The sequence below is a fragment of the Muscardinus avellanarius genome (assembly GCF_963383645.1).
Source record: "Muscardinus avellanarius genome assembly, chromosome: 8".
In the NCBI taxonomy this organism is placed as follows: domain Eukaryota; kingdom Metazoa; phylum Chordata; class Mammalia; order Rodentia; family Gliridae; genus Muscardinus; species Muscardinus avellanarius.
The window spans coordinates 38,828,163-38,851,607 of record NC_137794.1 but is presented as its reverse complement, the minus strand read 5'-3'; the positions used below and the strand labels follow the sequence as shown (position 1 = coordinate 38,851,607).

The 23,445-nt window shown below is 37.5% G+C and overlaps 1 protein-coding gene across 1 annotated transcript in view; it reads right to left on the bottom strand.

Moving 5' to 3' along the window:
- Positions 1–1,029: 1,029 nt before the first annotated feature.
- Positions 1,030–23,445, bottom strand: part of CYB5R4 (cytochrome b5 reductase 4) — a gene marked incomplete at its 3' end in the record, with an annotated part of 79,911 nt that continues 57,495 nt past the window's right edge. The window contains exons 11-16 of the mRNA XM_080700723.1: positions 20,305–20,445; positions 18,244–18,396; positions 14,054–14,204; positions 13,644–13,730; positions 5,484–5,648; positions 1,030–1,084 (exon numbers count right to left, since the gene is read on the bottom strand). Of these exons, the coding sequence (XP_080556849.1) occupies positions 1,030–1,084; positions 5,484–5,648; positions 13,644–13,730; positions 14,054–14,204; positions 18,244–18,396; positions 20,305–20,445 (752 nt within the window). The remainder of the gene's footprint in view (positions 1,085–5,483; positions 5,649–13,643; positions 13,731–14,053; positions 14,205–18,243; positions 18,397–20,304; positions 20,446–23,445) is intronic.

Here is a 23,445-nt window from a genome sequence, read left to right as displayed (position 1 = left end):
CACCAGTTTTCCTGTGAAAAGCTCACAATGACTTTGCTTGATACTCTTTGAACCGCAGCCTGTGAAGGGACTGAAGGTTGCCACACTGGCAGGGAGAGAAAACAAGCTGCCCACATGTGGCCAGGGAGAGCGCCCTGCTGATGTGCAGCTGCTGGGAAGGCAGCCAGCTGGGAAGAGAACTGTTTAGGACAGAATGCTCCTCCTTTGCCAACTGGGTTAGATGGATTCAGAAGAATTAAAATTTAACTCATTCCATAGCAGCAAATGATTACTTTATGCCATGGACTAGATGCTATACTTTAACTTTCTCTTTTCTGATGCCTTTGGCTTTGGCTAAGAATCAAAACAGCTGTCAAAAGGTTCTCTTAAGCTCTCTAAGCTAATCCTGCCTGTGTGAAGTGTCTATACTCTTATTGGTGCCTTTTAAAACTCCCTTTAAGACACTGGTCTAAGATTATTGCATTCAACCACATTTCTACCACAAGGATTAAAAAGTACTTAAAGATAATTTTATTCTACTCTGCATCAATGCCATATACACACAGAAAATTGTTTGAATCACTTAATAAGTTACAGCATTCCACATTTTAATAATAATAACAATGAAATAAAGGATCATTTCCTGAGTTAACAGTGCAATGTAAAATTTAATCTGTATTGCTAATAAAACATTTTACAGCATAGAAATATGATCAAAGTGATCATTTACTTTGTCATAAAACATAAATGCTTACTGTAAAACAGTGATACAACTTCAATGGTAAGGAAATTTGTAATTCATAAAGAATCCTGTATGTATTTGTTGCCATGATTGACTTTTCAGGTCAAGTTATCAGTACTAAAATAAGTTATGGTACAAAATAAAGCCAAGAAATGACTTGTACTGCAGAGACATTTGATTTCATTTATGAAACGGAAGCCTGAATTCTACTTAACCTCTTAAGTACATACAAAACTGTTCTCTTAAAAATCCCAAGCAGTCACAAATGTAGATAAACTAGTTGAATAAAGGACAATGACAGATCTTTGTTATGCTGTAAAAACATGGATCTCATCTTTGGAAAAGTTAAGATCATGCAGAAACCTGAAAAACAAGTTAGAAGCACATGTTTAAGGAAAATGTTTAAAAATAAAGAAACAAGATTAAAGTTTACCATCATATCACAGTACTTTTTCATATTTTTGTTTTTAAAAAAACACAATTATCACTTCTTAAAAAATGACAATATAGTGAGGTCCTTTGCAACTCAGTGAGACTCTGTTTCAAAAATTAAAAGACTAAAAATAGGACCGGGGGTGTAGCTTGGAGGTAGAATGCCCCTGGGTTCCATCCCCAGTAATGCAAAAAAAAAAAAAAAAAAAAAAAAAAAAAAGACAATAATTCCTGAATATCATCAAATATCTAATCAGCATTCCAACTTTCAAATGTTTCATAAATGCCATGACTTCTAAACTTGTTTGGGCCATGATCTAATTATAATTTACTCAGCACAACTGGCTAATAATCCCTTTATTTTGATCTATATTTCCCTCCTTTCTACCATCCTCCACCATGCCCTACAATTTATACGTTGAAAAAACCAGATCTTTGTTGAGTGTCCCAAGTCCTTATTTTGCTTTATCTTGGTCATATTCTTTAATAACATATTCCTGGGTCCTACTGGATCATGAGGACTGATCAGATGCAGTGTGATTCTTTTTGACAAGGTTATTTCATAGGCACTGTTCTTCTAGCCAGAACACATACTAGGTAGCTGCTTCTCTTACTAGGAAGCTAAGAGCCATGGATGGTCTATGTATAGTTCATTAGGGAAAAAATTGGCAATATTCTATGTTTATCAATCTTTCTTCATTAACCAGCTGAGAAGTTCTGTAAAGAAAAACTTCTCATTTATTATGTGGTTATCCAGCAGCATGGCTCATATGGAAAAGTTAGAATAAATGCTTGCTTTCCCTCCTTTATTCACCAGTTTTCAAGGTAAGAAGTAGATTCCTGCAGCATTCTACCTTCATTATCCCTCACTGAGCAGGAAAAACATGCTGCTGAAATAGAATTCAATCTGGAAAATTATAAATGGAGACTAAAAAGAGTGGCTCTGTTTAGAATGCTGCTGAAAATAAAACCATTTATTTAGTACTTACTAAAGCATATGTAGTTACTGTGTTAACTTATGTTAATATAAGCTATGCTTAAGTATCATTGTTTATTCTGTTCAGGCTAGTGTACTCAAACTCAGAAAGGTTAAGTAGCTGACCTGAGGACACCCAGGAAATGTACAATGGTTCCAAGCAGTAGAGCTGGGATCAGAACCCCAACTAGCAGCTCCCAGAGCACTCACATTCACGAGAAGGGTCAGAAAAGCAGGCACAGAAGTTCTGATGCAGCAGCCAAGTCTCTCACTGTGAGAGCCCAGCCTGCTTTTGCAGCCATGCATCCTGCCTTCCCCAGGGCAGGGGGCACCACTCTAGCCAAACCAGTCCAGTTTCCTAGATGTCTCACCTGCCCCCGTACTATCCTTCTCCACCTCCTGACATTTTAGTCATCATCCAAAGCATAGGTCTTTTCTGACCCTGTAGTTTCTATCTTCTCAGTAAACACACTCCTAAAAGTAACCTGTCCCTCCCTGAATTTCCACAACACCTTGATTTTATCTCTAGCATGAGCATTATGCTGTTCTGAGTCGGATTTTTGTTATTAGTATCTATACTCATTTTCACCACTGTGGGTCTTGAAGCTGAGATTGTCTTATTCATTTCTATAATAAAGTAGGCAGTGAGTAGATCAAGGGATCATTACTTGACCAAGGAATTACATTTAAAAAAATAGGGTTCTGAGTCTTTTTCTTATCATATGATACAAGTCAACAAATGTTTATCAAATATAGAGAATATGTTAGGGATGGTCATACCAAGAGGCTGGTTCTAGGCCCACTCATCAATACCAAAATCAGTGGATGCTCAAGTCCCTTACATAAAATGGCAAAAGAGCCAGGCTCAGTGGCGCATGCCTGTAATCCCAGTACTTGGGAATCTGACAGGAGGATCACATGTTTGAGAATAGCCTCAGCAACTCAGTGAGATTCTCGGCAACCTAGCAAGATAAAAAATAAAACAAAAAATAAAAAGGGCTGGGGATGTGGGCTGTAGGTAGAATGCCCCTGGGTTCGATCCTTAGTACATATACATACTTACATAAACAAATGGCAGAATTTTACATCCTATATAGTTTATCTTCCTCTGTATTTTAAATGATCTCTAGGTTATTTTCAAAACCTAGTCAAACGTAAATATTCTAAAAAATTGTTACATTGTCTAGAGAAAAATGACCAAAAATGTCTCTACATGTCTAGTTCAGATTCAATTTTTTCAAATATTTTTTATCTACTGTTGGCTAGATCCATGGATGTGGATGGAACTCATTGATATTAAGGGCCGACTACTACTTATAACCTATGTAACAGATATGAGATTAACTTTGGACAGTCCTGGGAACAAGTATGTCAAAGAAAGTCACTTCACAGAAAAACAAAAACTATAACAAAAGTTTTATGTAATTATCAAATTTGAAAGATACATTACATCCATTAAGACAGTGAGGGATGGTCATACCAAGAGACTGGAAATCATAGAAATGAGTCCTAAACTGAGTCACAAGGCCAGATGCTATGAACTCCACGTACTGATTTGAATCAAGTTCCAACTCAAAGGGCAGCACATAGCACGTTCAAAGCTGAGCAACCTGAGGGATCCATGTGTGATGATTAATGTCACTCCCTGGGTTTCTGGGGAAGCCTGCTAGTGCAGCATTGAATGGAAGGTGAGTTCTGAGGCAAAACTGAAAAGAGAGAGCTCTACAGATTACAACTGATTTTAAAATGCAAGAACACAAAGGTCATGACTACCCTTCGTTAATGCACATGCCCTGAACTCCAACAGGTAAGGAGTGTGCTACCTATCTCATAAGGAACCACAGCAAGGAAGCCAGGGTCCCCAGCTCCAAGAAGACCAATACCCACAGGAGAATATAGTCTAGTTTTACTGGGATGGCTGCACAAGAGATTCTTCTCAGCCAGTCTTCCAAAGTTAAAAAGTTTCTCAATCCCTGAAAAGTATTATTATGCCGAAATCTATAAAGTACTCATCAAGATATTCTAAAGAATAGGACATATAAGGTAGCTATACTTTAAAATAATCTAGAGACCCAATAGTGACTTTATTTATTTAGTTAGTTAGTTTTTATGGTACTGGGGGTGGAACCCGGGGGCTTTTCTACCTCTGGGCTCTTCTCCCAGACCTATTTTATACTTTATTTGGAAACAGGGTCACTCAGTTGCTGACAGCCTCACTAAGTAGCTGAGGCTGGCTTCGAACCTGTGCGAGCCTCCTGTCTCAGCCTCCCAAGCACTGGGATTATAAGCCTGTGCCACCATGCCTGGCTAGTGGCTACATTTAACCAAACATTTTAAATGTCATTTTGGAGTTATCAGGTGAATTTCAAATAGGATGGCACCACCACTGATTTTTCATTTAGGGTTCAACTGTAGTCTTGCTTTATGTTTCAGTCTCTCCTTTTGTCTTGCCGCCTGGTTTTGAATCACTGTATTATTTACTAGCTTTCACCCAGCTGCAGAAAATGAATACTGAAGAATATAATGAAGACAAACATTGCTGAATAATTACTATGTATAAGACTTTGGTGGAAAAGAATATTGAGCCCAATGTTCCAAATAAGATAGTAGCACCAGTCTCATGATTGTCCATACTGCCAGCCATTGGCAAAGGACACTGAGTTCTGGCTGTATCTTACATTAGTGTTATATCTGACACTACCCATTATCATGGTCTCTACCCTTCACCTGTATGGAGACTGAAAACATCACTAACTTCGCAAGCTATAACAGATTATTAAAGCATAGTTCACATTAGCATGAAGAACTAAGAGAAGAGTCAACTACATTTTTTGTGTGTGTGGTCCTGGGGATAGAATCCAGGGGCCTTCTACATCTGGGCTATACCTCCAACCTATTTTGTATTTTATTTGCAAACAGGGTCTCACTAAGTAACTACATTTTTTTAAAATGCAGAACCGGGGTTTGAACCCAGAAGCATTCTACCTCCAAGATATACCCCCAGCCCTAAATTTTTTTTTTTTTTTTTTTTTTTGTGTGTGTGTGTGTGTGTGGTACTGAGGATGGAACCCAGGGGCAGTTGGCCTCTAAGCTACACCCTCATCCCTATTTTTTATCCTTTATTTTTTGAAACAGGGTCTCACTGAGTCCTATTTTTTATTCTTTATTCTGAAATAGGGTCTAAGTTGTGGAAAGCCTAAGTAGCTAAGGCTGGCTGAGAACCTGTGATCCTCCTGTCTCCCAAGTACTAGGATTATAAGTGTGTGCCACTACACCTGGCCAGAGTCAACTTTTTATGGAAGATCTTCATTTCAGGGTGCTGGCCATTCTGTTTCCTACCACACTGCTACTCACCGTAATCCCTGTTCTGTAAATGGCACTGGTCCACAAATGCAGAAGAAAACTTTGGATACTTCTAAACTTCTTTTAAAAAATTCAGAAAGAAGAGCTGGTGAAATGTATCCCTGTCTGCCATTCCATTCAGAAGTTGGTGCTGAGAGAACAAACTCAACATCAAATCTAGAGAAAAGAAACAATTTTTAAATGCCTATTAGTTTAAACAGACTATTGGTATGTTCCAATAAAAAATCTCCCCCAAAGAACAATTTAAAAATTAAGGTTGATGAACTTGCTAGACAACCACTAGCATATATTATAAGTAAAGATTTCACACAAACATACAGATAAATTTATACTTCTAAGGATTTCAGAGAACCAACAACCCCACACTTCTACTAATAATCTGCTTGTATAGATTACAGTAAGGAATAATTTCCAGTGACATGTATTTTAATCTCTGGCTCAACTCTCTGTGACAATTTCCATACCCGTATAACTAATGTGATGAAGAAGCCTATGTGACTTCTTACTGTTGCTAGCTCAAAGGCCAACCTGGGATCTCCCTGTCCTACATCTGATATTAACTTTGTGAATGGCACCAGCCCCCTTGGTTGCACAAGCCATAAGCATGGAGCATTTTGCCCTGGGAACCTCTCTCTGCCTCATCTTCTATACCCAACTCACCATCAAGTCCTCACTCCTAACCCTCTGTTTATTCTCTAGGTCTTCACTGCCAGCACACTGTTCATTCTCATTCTTCTTCCTGTAAAATTTCTACTTCTAATCTTAGCTCAAGTATCCTGTGCACAGAGAAGTGCTATGGCCCCACCAGTCTAGGGTTCCTTTATTATACACACTGTAGAAATGTTTCCCCTTTCTTCATAGCCCTTACTCCAGGCTGTACGATTATGTTATTGTCTACTTTCCCCATTAGACTATAAACTCCGGAGCAGGAGCCATGCTTGCTCTGGCTGTCACTGCATCCCTAGTGGCCAACACACAGGAGATGCAAATACTATGGAATGGAACAGAGGAAAGTACAAGAAAGGGCACAGAATTAGAATGGGAAGAACATCAAACCAAGTCTTACAGTGTAGTTACAAACCCTATCTTCCCACAGGCTTTGAGTAAGTTGTTGCTTAAAAGCTAGAGTAAAATCAAAATTCTATGTGTACCTGTTTTTTCATTTTTGTAATAGCTCGCTCGCTCACATGTGCGTGCGCTCTCTCTCTCTCTCTCTCGCTCTCTCGCTCGCTCTTAAATGATGAAACCCAGGGGAATTCTACCTCTAAGCTGCATCTGTGCCTTTAAAATTTTTAATTTTGAAGCAGGGTCTTTCTAAGCTACCATGTCCCTGCAAGCCTCTTATCACAGCTCCCCAGTACTAGGATTACAGGGTACCGCCAGGTCTGGCTATTTCTTACCATTTTCAATAGCATCAAATCAAACGCACTTCTACATATCCTAGTGAGTCACTGAGATATTTCCCGAAAAGCAGCAGAAATTGGTTAAACATTAATCTAAATTTAATAAAAAGTTAAATAGCTTATTGTGTGAGAAGCTGAGGGAACCAAAAATGTGGCCAGTACCGCTGCCTTCATATGACTATGCTGGGTTAAGGTTCCCCAGAACTGATGAGCCTGGCACAGTGCGCAGGGGACCCAGTGAGAGGGCCAAGGGGAGGCTAGAGAAAGAGCCCTGCTCCCAGCTGCACAGACCCCACCCATCTGTGGAATGAGACGGGGAAACTATATACTCTCACAATTCTAATACTCCATGATTTTATTCTTGAGACACCTGAAGAATTATATTTTAGTTCTTAACTTCAAGGCTCCCATTTAGTATTAGCAGCAATTCTAATCTACCCTGCACAGAACAGCCTCTGTAAATATAGGTTGAGCTTCTCCAATCTGAAAATCTGAAACTCCAAATACTTCAAAATCCAAGACATTTTGGGCAGCAATGTGATGTTCCAAAAGTTTTCGGTTTGGGAACTCTTTAAATTTTTTATTAGAGATACTTTAACAAAAAATATGCAAATATTCCTCACAACTCCAAAATTAGAAACATTTTTGGACCCAAGAATTTTTGAATAAGAAATCCTTAAGCTATACTTTCTTAAACTAACCTATTTTTTCTTTCTTAGGAAAAAATAGTAAAATTAAGATGTGTTAGATATTTTCAGATGTGATATCTGCTTACTGTTCCATAAGGGCAGAATCATTTGCCTTGTTCAATACTGCAAACAGACCTAGCTCAGTATAAGTGTACAAAAAAATAGTTGTTGAGTGAATAAAGGAAATTATTTACAAAGAAGCTATATTAACTAAAAATACAACTTGCACTTAGAAAAATAAGACCACGTGCTTGTCATCTATGGAATTATATGTATAAATTATTTAGTAAATGCATTTTTTCTAGGAAAAAGGCTCATTTCTTTTTTTTCTTTTTTTTTTTTTTTTTTTTGCGGGTCTGGGGATGGAACCCAGGGGCATTTGACCACCCAGCTACACCCCCAGCCCTATTTTTTATTTTTTATTTTGAAACAGGGTCTCACTGAGTTGCAGAGGGCCTCACTAAGTAACTGAGGCTGTCCATGAACCGTGATCCTCCGATCTCAGCCTCCGAATGCTGGGATTACAAGCATGTACTGCCATGCCCGGCTTGGCTCATTTCTTTCAACAGATTTTGTTTTTTTGTTTTTTGGGTTTTTTTTGTGTGGCACTGGGGATGGAACCCAGGGGTATTCTACCTCTAAGCTACATCCCCGGCCCTATTTTTATTCTTTATTTTGAAACAAGGTCTCATTAAGTTGTGGAGGGCCTCACTAAGTAGCGGAGGCTGGCTGTGAACCTGTGATCTTCTTATCTCAGCCTCCCAAATACTTGGATTACAAGTGTGGGTCACCATGCCCATCTTCCTTTCAACAGATTTTTAAAGGGGATCCAAAAGCAGCTGAAGAATCACTGTCTTCAAATTCCACATAAAGATGTAGGTAAAAGATAAAAAGTACCCTGTTTAATTGAAGGGTAAGAAAAAGATAATAGATGGCAGATGGTCTTCTGTGGCCCTATTCCCAAAGAGCCTCTTATTGGAATAAAATTGCTAAGATATATAAATTAATGCTGAAACCCCTGTAATCTGTAGTTAGAATCTATTCATGATTTTTCTTTTTCTGAGATGCTTAAAAACAAAAAGCCTAATCAGTGGCCTATTTTCTGCAGGCATATGCTAGATGGTGCTGAATAACTGAGATTCTTACACAAACAGTATAAGCCTATGCATTTTGTATTTATTCATAATGGTACCCTGGCTATAATTTTAGGCACTCAGTGGAAAAGGTAAATTGATGGCATGAATACAATTTAAGCTCACTGCAAAGAGGCTACTATCTTATCTCCTTCACAGGATGAGAAAATTGCTTAAACTGGGGAAGGTACATTCCAATTTAAGATCAAGAATTCCTTAATAAAGGATTTCTTATACCAAGAAAGAGATAGTGCCTGGGAATCCTTTCTCTTGGACTTTTGTTTGAAACAATTACAGCACTGAGTTATCGGAGACACGAGAAGGCACATTAGTAAACATTTTGAAATTCCTCTCTGCTCTATGATGTCAAAAGAGCCAGGGAGGACTAGGACTCTTGAAAAGGTTACCTGAAAATGAATTCAGATAACCTATAAAATGCAGAGCAAAGTGTAGGGGTGAAGGAGAGAATAAACTTGTTTCTGATGAATGGCCTTGTAGTCAAAATTGTCAATGAAAGTAAATAAGCTTGTCAAATGAAAAATATTTTAAAGCAGACCAGCAATAAACCGAGATGTCTTTAAATGCAAAGCAGTCATTCATTCTGCATCATACAGAGCGTGCATATCCAACAATTTACTGCCAATACTTCCAGCCAATTAGCTTACAAAACCTATCAACTCCTTCATATTTCTCACACATGTCCCCTACTTCCTCATTTTTACTGCTACAACTCCAGATCAGAGCCTTCTCTCTTGTCTAAAATACAGCTCTCAACCTGTCCAATACACCATTACCATTTTACTTCTCCTAAAAGCCCAGACTCAGTCTTATAACTTCTTTGCTTAAATAGCCTCAATATTTCCTCACTGACCACAGATTAGCATTTCAAAATTCTTGGTGCTCATCTTTTCCTGGCATTCAAGAAAATTAGTAGGAAAATATTTCAAGAAAAATAGTAGGAAAAAAAAACCCACTAGATTCTGCTGTCACTAAAACACTACAAATTCTTTATCATGTAATCCCACTACTCACATTTCTTTTCCTGTTACAGAAATGCTAATTTGTCTTCCAGACCCCAACTCAAAAGGCTCTTCTTCCATTATGCTCTGATATGCTCAATCTCACAAATGTTTAACTATTCCTTCTCCCTGGGCCTTCATGAAGGTTTCTTCCTCTCAAGGTCCATGCTCTACAATTCCTAACGTCCTTCAGAACTTCACCACCGCTGAAGTAGTCTTACTTATTTCTTATCTTCTCCTGATGCCAGGCACATTTTGCAAATGGCACAAAAATGCTTAAAATAATGCAAATGATCTTCGGTTGGTACATAAGATGGCTTAATAAATCCTTGGTCCTTTTTGAGTCATTCCCTTGCTGCTTGGAATCTTCTCTATTTCTCCTATCAACCACCAAATGCTCCATCCATTAAAAAATATATATATATATCAGCAACAATATTAAATGTATTGTTAACCGTAGGCTAGCTCATGGATCTCTACAACCTATGACAAGGTATCAGTGTATCTGTTATACAAATGAAAAAACTGAGGCCCAGTCAGATTAAGTACCTTGCCCCAGGTTACGAGATTATAAACATGTTTCTATTTCATGTTATTTGGAAGCATTGTATTTGCAAATGATATTTTCTACATAAACTCAGGTTTAAAAAAATGGAAATAGTAGTCATCTACCAGCCTCAGTACCTCTCCTTCCTAGTTCCCAAAGGACTGAGTGAAAGGACGAGACCTACTTCTAGAGAACTACGAAACTGCAGAGCATTTTAAAAAGTATTCTCAATTCAACATGAGTTTAATCAAGAAAATGTGTTCAGGTAACACATTTTGTGATCAGAAACTTATTACCAAAACTACAAGTGGCATAGTTGAGTCAAGAAGTGGGGAAGGGTGATTTAGTACATATTTAAACAGCCTTCAAAGCTAACTAAAATAGAGATGTGACTGACTAAAATTACCTTACTAAGTCTGAACTTTTTCTTTTACATGTATGACACATAATTATATTTTGACTAATCAGTACTACCCAAATCCATCAATAAGCCTTTAAGGCTAGGGTTCTCCTATTTCTACATACAACCTCAGATTATGGTAAAATTCCTGATGAATGTTTCAGGTCATCTATACAAGCATGGCCTTTTAGTTTTCCAGTGAGGACCTGACCTGACATCACTCAAAAACGGCTGTGAGTCTAGGAGGATCCTAAATCAAATAATGCTAGACATCAGTCCCAATCGAGTGCCTCAGACAAGGAGAGCTGAGTCTCCACAAGAGGAAGGAGAAGGCTGAGGAGGGGTGCGCATATGAGCGAGCCAAGGAGAGCAAGAGGAGAAAGAGGAAGAGAGCAAGAAGTGGAGTGGCCGGCCAGAACAGTCTGGCCTCTCTCAGCAAGCTGGAGAGTGTCACTCACCTGGTGAGTGCTGTTAGAGCCAGGCATCCAGAAGGGGAAAAAAAGGGCCTTTCCTCATCCTCAATACTCCAGCCTATGCAATTCCACCAACCCAAATTACGTAGACCAAAGTGAAACAAAACAAAAACACAGGTGGCTTTGTTAAAAGACACTTTATGTTTAGAGACTGTCAACACATTATTTTTTCCAGTTACTTTATAAGTCAAATTTAACTCCTAGTCATATACTAAAAGTACAATGTCTATTCATTAAAAAAATCATTTATCTTAAAACTTTTTATATAAAATTTCTCTTGACGGGATCTCAAAAAATACATCAATCAAAAACCCACCAAAAAACTTTTAAAAAATCTAGCTTAAAAAGCCCTACTTATGTCTGCTTAATTTTTTTTTTTAATATTTGGGGAAAGAGGATTTTTTATATTTAAGACAAAAATCATACACATACTTAAGAGGTTTTTGTTTTGTTTTGTTTTGTTGCGGGTCTGGAGATGGAACCATTTGACCTCCAAGCTACACCCCCTGCCCTATTTTTTTTTTTAATTCTTTATTTTGAAACAGGGTCTCACTGAGTTGCAGAGGGCCTCACTAAAGTAGCTGAGGCTGTCCGCGAACCACAATCATCCAGTCTCAGCCTCCCAAATGCTGGGATTACAGCGTGAGCCACCATGCCTGGCTAAGAGTTTCTTTATAAACACAATCCAAACATCTGAGGAAGGGCTTCACAGTTTCCAAAGCATTTAATGTCTCGAAACATCACAATAGCTTGGCGAAGCAAGCAGGAAAGATATCATTATTTTATTTTGAAGATAATAAGGCCCATAGAGCTAAGTAATTTTTAAAGTTTTAAGCAATAAAATTTTAAGTTGAGAAATAGGATGAAAACTCAAATTTATGTCTCTATGCTTCTTGATAAATGCCTTCAAGTGTAAAAAAACACTTGAAAACCTAAGAATTTGTGTTTCTTTAAATCATTCTCTAAATTGCCATATAATTACCTAAATATAACAAATATTCTTAGGTTTAGGCCTTAAGTAGGTAAAGAACAATAACTACTCAGGGACACTAAAGTAAGTTCAAGTCAGCCTTAATTTGTGAAAATAATTCATTAAAAGAGAAGGGGGAGGATGAGAGAAGAAAGAAAAAGATCAATCTTATTGTGGATAGTAAGACAATATTCAGAAGAACCTGGAGCCCCTGGGGCAGCTACTGAATTTCTAAAGGTTTTAATTCTAAGTTTTTAAAGAGTTAAAATTTTGCCTTTCAGATGCTTTGTGTAACTAATAATGTCCTGAAATTCTTACAAATGCTTTTTTTTTTTTTTTTTTTTTGGTTGTATTAGGGATTGAGCCCAGAGGTGTTCTGGCCTTGAACCTGTCTGTAATCCTCCTATCTTAAACTCCCAAGAACTGGGATTACAGGTGTGGACCGTCATGCTCAGCTTAGAAATAGTTTTTAATGATTACAGAAATGTCTTAGAAAATATAATACCTTAGCCAGGCGTGGTGATGCACACTTGGGAGTCTGAGATTGGAAGATGGCAGGTTTAAGGCCAGCCTCAGCTACTTAGGGAGGCCCCCCACAACTTAGTGTGACCCTATTTCAAAATAAAAAATAGAAAATAGGACTGGGAGTGCTCAGAGATAGAATGCCCCAGGATTCAATCCCCAGTAGCACACACACACACAAAAAAGATACCTTGTCTAATAATCCTTTTTGTAAAAAATTTGACCTAAACTTCATACTGTTTTTTAATCTTTTGAAGGAAATGTGCTACAAATGCTCACTTAAATGATCCTATTTCAGTTGGCTGTGTTTCAACAAAATAACTTCTTACTTTGCTAGACTTTCTGTCTCTCAGTTTGGCTTGACAACATTTTCCATGGTGCTTACTGAGGATACTAGTGAACTAGTGATGGGCCTATTAATAAGCACTGATGGAAAGAAACAGAAATGAAGGTGATTTGCTAAACAATGCATGAGAAATCTCCCTCTTGGAAAGTCATAATGGTTGTGTACTATAATATTAAAGACTTTAAGAAATCCTATAACATGTTTAATTCTGCTTACTCTGTTATTATTAAATTTATCTGCCCTCACTATATAAGAATTGTAAAATTCACTATACTGTAACATTTTGAATGAAACCCAACTCAGCACAATACATATATACATTTAAATGATACACAAACACATACAAACACACACATATATATTTTATCATTATTTTTATTTTTGCAATGCTGGGGATTTAACCCCAGGGTCTCCCACATGCTAGGCAAGTGCTCTACCCCTGAGCTACACCCCAACCCCTTTACCTAGATCTTATCAGACATTATTTCTTTGGAGTTAAGAAATATTCCATTATTTACATTTAGAGAATTATTAATCAGTCATTTTTCCTTTGAAGAAGTTTCCTCGTCAATTCAAAGCTTCAACCAAAGAAGTATCTCAAGCCCTAGACATTCTACAGAGGTATAAACAGTTAATACCAGCATAGTACCTTTTATCTTTAAGTGCTAATTTCTCCAACTGGCTTCTCCAAATTATATCATCCTCTGTTTTATTGAAGAACATCAACTTCACCTTCCTTAAACAGAAACAAAACAAACAAAAAACCCCTTTTTATATGTAACTAATTATACTTAAAATATACATAAGTGGAAAGTCGAACAAGAACCAAGGTGAATGCTTTTTGGTATCAATTAAGTAATTTAAAATGTCAAAAATTGAAATGAGATAAAAAAGTGAAATCAATAAAAGAGGAAATGGAGGAGGCGAAGTAAAAAATGATAAATGAGGGAGTGAGAAATAGTGAATGATCAATTAGGTCCAGGGAGTGAACAATTTAGAATGTGTTATACTAATAAAACAGCCTCACAAACAACAGTCACTAGAGATAAAGTTACATACCTAAGACTGGGTATATTAATCAAAGCATAATTCAGTATTTTAACCATTGGTGTGAAGCCTGTTCCAGCTGCCAATAAAAAGAGATCTTCTACTTCTTGGAGTTTGGATATTTTAAAATTGCCTTCAGGATTGCTTACAGAAACGAAATCTCCTAAACAGTGAAATATAAACTGAATCAGAAAAATGAAATAAAACAAAAATTCCAGCCTGGATGCTGAGAAAGCTAAAAGTAGCTCAGCTCAGAGCACTATGAGGAATGGAATGAACACAATCTTCAGGCTTCATATCTGTCTTTAATGCAGATAAGGATTTTTAGAGGTAATCATTAGGTCTCTAAATATCTGATTACATCATTATAATCACACTAATAAGGATGTTTTATTACATTGCTTCCCATTATTATTTTCCAAGCAATCTGAAGTTCAAATTTACAAACTACTGCAAGCTATTTATCTACAAATGATCAATAAAGAATTGACTACCAAACCAAATTATAAATACCTCAAAGCAGAGTCCACATAGATCAGTCTTGTACTAGAGAATAGATGCTTGCTATTTATATACCAATGATTAACCACAGTGATAGGGTTAGTAGAGGAAAAATAAAATAGAAACATATTCTAAAATCTATGTCATAAACATGCTAACTTCATCAAATTTTTTGAAAATATCTATTGATTAAAAACAAGAAGACCTATTCCGAATTTAATTTCCAAGAAAACAGTGCAAAATCAGAAAAGCAGTTAGCTGTGTCTGGAGCATGCTACTTCCCAGTCTGGAATCAACATGGATGAGAAATCAGTGCCAGCTTTCAACAGTGCAGTTGATATGACCACAGGCAACACTCATATAAAACTGCCATGGGAACTATATTTGGAAATTTCCAGTGTAACTCCAAAACTGAAAAATAAAGCTTCCCATTATTTAAAAAAATGATTTCAAATACTCTAGTTTATTTTAAAATGCTACAGTGATCAAAATTTTTCCTTTGCTTTCCACTGATATTACAAAAAGAGTAATTGATGAATAAATACCTGAAAGGAATAGAAACTCCTGGCTACAGTTTGGAAGGGACCATAAAGGTCAAAATGTCTTTAGAAAAAAGCTGGATGATTACTAAGAAGCCTCACAGAATGATATTAACTTGGTGATTTTTATGCACAGCTGAGTCCTTCCAATGTCACAAAACTGATCGCACTCAAGCAGAGTAACTGATGTTAAGTAGCTTCACAAGAGATTCAAGTTCACGTGCCAAAAGAGCAATTGATTTATAGTGGCATCTAGTATCCTGAACACAGTGCAGGTATCTAGCGACCTGAACGCTTACATGTCCCACACAGGGAACCTCACTCCATTATCAGAACATTTGAAAGGCTAAATTAATCAGATAAAGGTTGCATGGTGATCATGGGATTAAAAGAGACGAATAACATTATGGGGTAGTTTATTTAAGTTAAGATGAGGCTTCACGAATTATCACTACAATGTATGTATACAATTCTCTAAGTGACACAAGTATTTATGCCATGTCTAGATTCTCTGCATGAAGCTGAAATAATATTTTGTTTCATTTTCATAGATTTTATTTTCTATGTACTAGACTAAATCTCCCCTGATATGTTCACAAAAATCTCCATGAGTAGGGAGAACACCATTGGTTACATTTCTAACCTCTATATTATAACCATGTATCAGTTCTTCTTTCACAAGATGATGATGATTCACTAGATTTGTGGGTATTTCAAAATACTTCAGGTTCATAGTCACATATAACATTTTGGTTTATTTTAGCAAGAATGATTGACCAGATCAGCTATAGGTATATAACCAAGCTTAACTTGCTGAAGGAACATTTTCTTCCAAATTTTATTGACAAACCTCACTATTATGCCGCTGTACTGCTAATGCTGCTGCTATAGACAAGGGAAGAACACTTTTTACAACAGGAGATACAGAAAAATGAGTAGAAGACACAGAAAAAAAGATTAGAAACAAAGAGAAAGGTTTTTAAGTCTTAACAGATCTCATTATAGTTCTTTTATTCAGTCTTTCAAGGTACACTTTCTGAAAACCTATCATGTGTCAAATGCCATGCTAGGTGCTAGAAATACAAAGGTAAGTAAGATGGATTTCTGTCCTTAAACTCAAATCTTGTAACAAAATACATTTATTCTTATAACAGAGCTATGAACTATTATTGGTTGGTTCAGAGAAAGGAGGCTTCATAACATGGTATTTTCTTTGTGTCTTTAAAAAAGGCACAAGCTGAGGCCAGCGAGGCTGGCATTGGAGCCTGCCATGAGGCAAGGCCGGTGCTGGGGCCTCCGAGGCTGGGATCGGAGCCTGCCAAGGGGTTAGGCCAGTGCCGGGGTCAGCAAGGCCAGGATCAGAGCCTGCTGTGAGGCAAGGCTGGTGCTGAGGCCTCCGAGGCCTGGACTGGAACCTGCCGAGGGGTAAGTCCAGTGCTGGGGCCAGCAAGGCTGGCGTCGGAGCCTGCTGTGAGGCAAGGCCGCTACTGAGGCCTCTGAGGCCAGGATTGGAGCCTGTCGAGGGGTTAGGCTGGTTCTGGGGCCAGTGAGGCTGGGATCCGAGCCTGCCCTCAAGGCAAGGTTGGTGCTGGAGCCAGCGAGGTCGGGATCAGAGTCCTCTGGGTGGCCAGGCCACTAACTGGGACCGTCAAGAGTAGGATCGGAACTTGCTATGCGGTATGCACAGAGAAATAGCACAGAAAATAAAAACCAGATGCTTCCCCTAATTAGCAAAACCTAGGAGGAAAGGGGTAACAGGAGGAGGTTGAGTTATAGAAAGGGCCCTGTAGCGAAGCAATTAAGGTGACCAATCAGAGGGAATGGGATGGGGGAGGATGGAACCTCTTTAAAACTCAGGAGGTATGTAAACAAATGTATCAAAGCTAATCATCAATCAAGCATGGAATCGAGGGAGGGGGAGGGAATGGGATGGGGATTGGATGAGGGTTGACTGAATGATGTGTGCTTGTATATCCTCTCAAGTCTTGTATTCCAATGTGATTGATGATTACAATGCACCAATAAAAAAATATATAAAAATAAATAAAAAATAAAAAAGGCACAAGACAGAGAAAGGATTAAGTGAGGCAACTGCATGTATCTATGAACAAGGATGACAAACCTGTGAAATTTCAAGTAGCATAAGTATTTGTGTGTGTGGTACTGGGGATCCAACCCAGGGATGTTCTACCTCCAAGCTACAATCCTAGCCCCTTTTATTTTTTTGTTTTGAAACAGGATCTTACTAGGTTGCTGAGAGTTTAATTACATTGTTGAGGCTGTCCTCGAACCTGTGATCCTTCTGTCTCAGCCTACCAAGTACTGGGATTACATGCATGTGCCACCACACCCAGCTAGCACAAGTATTTCTGTAAAACAAGAGATGAAGCTGGAGTAGTCATCAAATGCTCTGTAGGCCACACAGAAGACATAGTTGATACAGGTAACAGGACCCATTTAAGGCTTCAAAGCTGCAGAAAAGCATGATTAAATCTGTTCTCAGGGCAGTGTGTAGAAAGAACTGGAATATGTAACAAACAAAAAAAGAAAGACACCAGTTAAGAGTCAAGTGTGAGAGACCACTTTGAGATCAAAATAGGAGGGATGCCGGGCATGGTGGTGCACGCTTGTAATCCCCGCGCTTGGGAGGCTGAGACAGGAGGATCACACGGGTTTGAAGCCAGCCTCAGCTACTGAGGCTCTCAGCAACTTAGTGAGACCCTGTTTCCAAATAAAATATAAAAAAGGTCTGGGAGTAAAGCCTGGAGGTAGAAAGCCTCTGGGTTCCACCCCCCAGTACCACCAAAAAAAAAAAAAAAAAAAAAATAGGAGGGATAAAGGCTTGCTTTTAGAAGGGAGCAAAAGTGATAGAGAGGAAAGATTTAAAAATTCATTGAAGGTAAGACTCAGCAGAACTTAGTGGCTAACTAGATTGGGAGAGAGAATGTGAAAAGACTCAAGGATAACTCAAGTCTTCAGAATGGTTCAGACTGGTTCAAGAGTGATGCTGCAAATAATAAAGACAAGGAACATAGATTATGGAAAAATAAGATGACTTCTGTTGTAGAAGTGCTGAGTTTAAGATATTTAATAGACTTCTACATGGAGATAACTACAGTATAACCTATAGGACAAATGTTTTAAAAACGTATAATTACTAACCAATCTGAAGATGATCAAGCTCTGGTGTTAAAAGTCCAGTAGGATAAATTTTGATCAAGAAGTAGATGTATTTATTGTTGGGAAGAACTGGTTCTTTGAACTCTGAGAGTAAGGAATCAGATACAGGTGTATATGGCTTTACTATTTCTGTTCCTAAAAAACAAAAACAAAACAAAACAAAAAACAAATTTAAAACACCTAAAAAGCTCTTAATAAAGAAATATACAAATTCTATGATGCTATTAATACATATTTAAAATTAATGTGTAGGTAACTCTAACTATATTATCTATATCTGTGCAATATATTTATTTATATAAACCTCAAGTCTACTAGTGCTGAAATGATTTCAGTATATCAATACTCATAATACAGATAATCTATTTTTATAAAGTATGATTTAAACTAGTAAATTTAGACAACCATCTATTCCAACAACATCTTATAAAAATGGAATCAAAAGTTTTCCACAGGCTCGGCATGGTGGCACCCGCCTGTCATCCTAGCGCTTGGGAGGCTGACAGGAGGATTGAGGCCAGTGGAGGAGACCTTCAGAAAAAAAAAAAATGTCCACAGATCCCCAACAACAACAATAACAAAACATTCTTCACTGGGACATAAAATGGTTTTAACATATAATTTTTTACTTTTTGTACTGAAGGTTGAACCCAGAGGCATTCTACCTCCAAGCTACACTCCCAACTCTATTTTAAATTTTTTTGAAACAGAGTCTCACTAAGTTTCTGAGGCTGGCCTCGAACCTTAAATCCTGTCTCAGCCTATCAAGAATTGGGATACAGGCATGTGCCACCATTCCAGGCTCAATAATTTTAATTATATATCAAATATTTAATAATAGCAATGACCAATGACATCATTTTGGTGAGAGAAATGGAGGCATTTTACTTTTTATTTTATATATTTGAATTGTTTTAATGTTTTAACATATTTATATATCACTTTGGTAACTGAATGAAAGAGAAAATACTATTTTTCAAAGGTAAAATAAAAATTTATGCTATAATTTATATGTGCATATGTATAGTACTAGGGATTGAATCCAGAGGCATCCTACCACTGAACTACAACCCCAGCCCTATTTTATGTTCTTATTTTACAGGGTCTCACTAAGCTGCTGAGGCTGGCCTCAAACCTGCGATCTTCTTATTCAGTTCTTTCAAGTACTGGGATCACAGACATGTACCATCAGGCCTGGCTTCACTCTGTAATTTTAGCTGGCTATATCCTAAATAGAAAGTCACCACACATTTGAAAGGCCAAAACTTAATGTATGTCTCCTTGACATTTACAAGACAATTCACATGCTAATTAAATGCACTGGTAGTGCATGCCTGTAATCTCAGTACTTGGGGGTAGGGTTCAGACGGGAGGATCACAGGTTTTGAGGCCAGCTTCAGCAACTTAGCAAGCGCCTTGGAAACTGTGCAAGTATGCTTCTACCACCTTGTACTCCATTAAGATGTGTGACTACAATACACCAAAAAAAAAAAAAAACCACCAAAAAAAAACCGAGTAAAACAAGTATGTGAAATAATTTTAGGATGAAATGAGAAGAATTCACAGAGCAAGAAATGCCATTTTCAGATCTTATACTAATGGCATATATAAGAAAATTACTTATACTTGTGCAGTTGTATTGAATTTTATAAATTCTACTTCATAAGTTGTGAGCCATAAGTACTGAAAAATGCTGGTATGAATTTCTAGTAGTTGTCTTTGTGGAGGGCCACTGTATACTCCTTCCCCTCTTTCCTGTACAGTTTTGTTAGTGATAAATTGCAATGCTGGTATCACCATCTCTCTGACTGGGGGCAATTTCTTTGTTCTACATGATAATGTGGCACAACTACAGTCCCAACATTTAGGAGACAATGCATCCATAAAACTAGATTCTGGCTAACACAAATATAAAAAATCTAGCTTCCTGCAAAAAACTTTATTAGTAATTTACATGATTGCTTCCTAAATCGATTAGTATTACTTTGAACTGCTTATGAAAGAAAAACATGTTTCCCCCAGGCCTGGCCTCTATCTCTTTACCTGTGATAGTTAGCTTGAGGTACACATGTTGCCCAATTGGCACCTGAAGATGAGCGCTCCGCGGCAGCATCAAACAGAAACGCTTTGTATCATGTGTAACATCTTCCTTGGAAATTAACTGGCATTTCCTGTAGTACAAACCTAGAAGGCAATGCATTTTCTTTTACTGATAAATAAATTAGTAAATAATACTAAAGTACTTCCTCGGTTCTGGCTCTCTAGATAGCTTCAATTCTAGTGAATATAAATATTTTTAAAATTCAGTAATATTATAAGGATATTTTTCATTTTATTCCCTGAGATATGTATTTTATAAAATTTATAAGTATTTCTATAAAGAATGAATTTAATAAAATGAGCACTATTTCCTCATGTCTAGTATTATAGCACATTAAAATCATTGCATTTGAAGAAATTAAACCTAATTTACTTCTTAAAGTTTACTTTTAAAGTAATTATTGAGGCTTTATATTCATAAGTATATGGAAAATATCTGATAATGAACACAGCTATAAGGTCTTTTCTTACACAATGGAAAAATTCTTTTTTTTTTTTTTTTTTTTGGTGGTACTGGGGTTCCTGGAAGCCCTTCTACCTCCGGGCTACGCTCCCAGACCTATTTTATATTTTTGAAACAGGGTCTCTTACACCAGCGCGGCTGGCTTCAAACCTGCGCGATCCTCCTGTCTCCGCCTCCCAAGCGCGGGGATTACAAGCGTGCGCCACCACGCCCGGCTCCACAATGGAAAAATTCTGAAACTCAAGTTTTCTTTCTTTTTTTTTTTTTTTTTTCCAGTACTGGGGATGAAACCCAGGGGATTCTACCTCCGAGCTACATTCCCAGCCCTATTTTTTTATTCTTTATTTTGAAACAGGGTCTCACTGAGTTGCAAAAGGCCTCACTGAGTAGCAGAGGCTGTCTGCAAACCTGGATCCTCCCGTCTCAGCCTCCCAAATGCTGGGATTACAGGCATGTGCCACCATGCCCAGCTCACTATTAGGCAATTTAAAAATATTTCTTTGATAAAGACAAGAAAAATATGGATTCTATTGTTTATATATATGAATTATAGAACCTTTTAAATATGAAGGTGACTGAAATAAAAAATACACTTTTATACTTTTAGGTATGTTTTGATATCTAGAAAATTAACTGAAGTGAAAACCGGATCATGCTAGGTTTGTAGCAAATTCCAGTAAACAAATCAAGTAAAACTCAGAAAATATTATTTGTATACTGAACAAAAGAATGCCATTTATATTAGAGTTTATTATAAAAGTTCTGAAAGCATAATATTTTCACTTATAAATTCTTTTAAGCATGAATAGCATACCAGAATACACTGGTATTTATATAATAACATGTATATATAATTTATATAATACATATCATATATCATTTCATATAACATGTTATCATATAAGATGATATTTATGTTTATTTCCCCTCTCATAAAGCAGTATTTATAGATATATAAAGGAATCATTTTTGATAATACATTTTTTATCCCTATCATTCTGTCCTCTCTAAGCTAAAAAACATTTAAATAGGTACAGATCTTTGGTAAGTGAGGCTCAATAGCAATCAATTAATGATTGGTGGAAAACAATCCTAAGAAATCATTCTGGCCACAGTTGGCTCAAACTCCCCTTTCCCTATTATCCTCAAAAGATCTATACCCACTGCAGCAGTAGCTAAGTGTAAACAAAAAAATAGGCATCACTTCAGGTCACCTTGCTCTGGTGCCAGGGCACAGGTTTGGGTCAGATTACAGCTAAGAGCAGCACCCTAAATCAGCCCAGAACAGGGCTGAAGAACAGTCACCGGCAAGAAGAAATGAAGCTTCAAATGATCTCCTTATTCCTTTCTCCAGATCCTTTCAGGGACCCAAAGAATGAATATAACCAAAGACTCACATGGTATATGTCTAAATAAATAAAAACAATAAATCAGACAAATAACTGTCAAATACAATTTTTCTATGCTGTACCTCAAAATGTATACCCTCATAATGTCATAGAAGCCTGAGTTCAAATCCAGGGTTTTTACCTCCTCAGATCATCATACAAAGGATGGCAGAGAAATCTGCACTCCACTACCCATCCTCTTCTCTTTTCGTACCTAGCTACTCGCTGATACTCAGAAGGCCCTTCCAGAGGTGTGAACACATTAGCCCGTTCATTCAGGCTCATCCACTACCACTTCTCAGAAAAAAAGCCTTGAACATTCCTTGGATTTGGACTAGGTGGACAGGGAATTTCAGGGTTCTAGTACCAAGAATATTGTGCTGAAGGAAGAACTCCAGGTGATCATATCATGGCCTTGCATAATTCCTCACCTTGTGGGAGGATGGGGCTAGAGGACAGCCATAATTGGCCTAAGTATGGAACTAACTCCAGGGCAGGTGCCCCTCTTGCTGAGGCCTAAGGGCCACAGTGCTTTCCTCTAATCTGATCTAGTGTGTGTGTCTTCCAGACAACTTTACTATTGGGTGAAACTACTCATCTTTTTTTTTTTTTTTTTTTAATATTACTGGGGATTAAGCCCAGGGGCATTCTACCTTTGACCTACATCCCAGTCCTATTTTTTATTCTTTATTTTGAAACAGGGTCTCACTAAGTTGCAGAAGGCCTCACTAAGTAGCTGAGGCTGGCTGCAAACCTGCAATCCTCCTATCTCAGCCTCTCAAGTACTGGGATTACAAGTGTGTTGCCACCATGCCCAGATACTATTCATCTTTTGACTTGACAATTTCTATTCGGGCATTTGCCAATAGGTTTGCTACAGTGAGTAGTGCATCTCTACAACTGAAATTAAAATTAAGACATGAAGAAATCTTGAGTTACAGTTATTTACTGACTTTCCTTGTTAGAGACACAGCAGTCTTGCAACTTACCACTACTGAGAACATTTCGATGTGCTGAGGATAATATATAGGAACACACATTTCCCCTCAATATAAAAAATAACACTACTTCCTTTCTAAAATGTAAGATTTTTCCTTTTCTTTTTTTTTTTGTGATACTGAGAGTGGAACCCAGGGGCTTTTCTACCTCCAGGCCATATTCCCAGATCTATTTTATACTTTATTTGGAAACAAGGTCTTGCTAAGTTGCTGAGAGTCTCACTAAGCTAAGGCT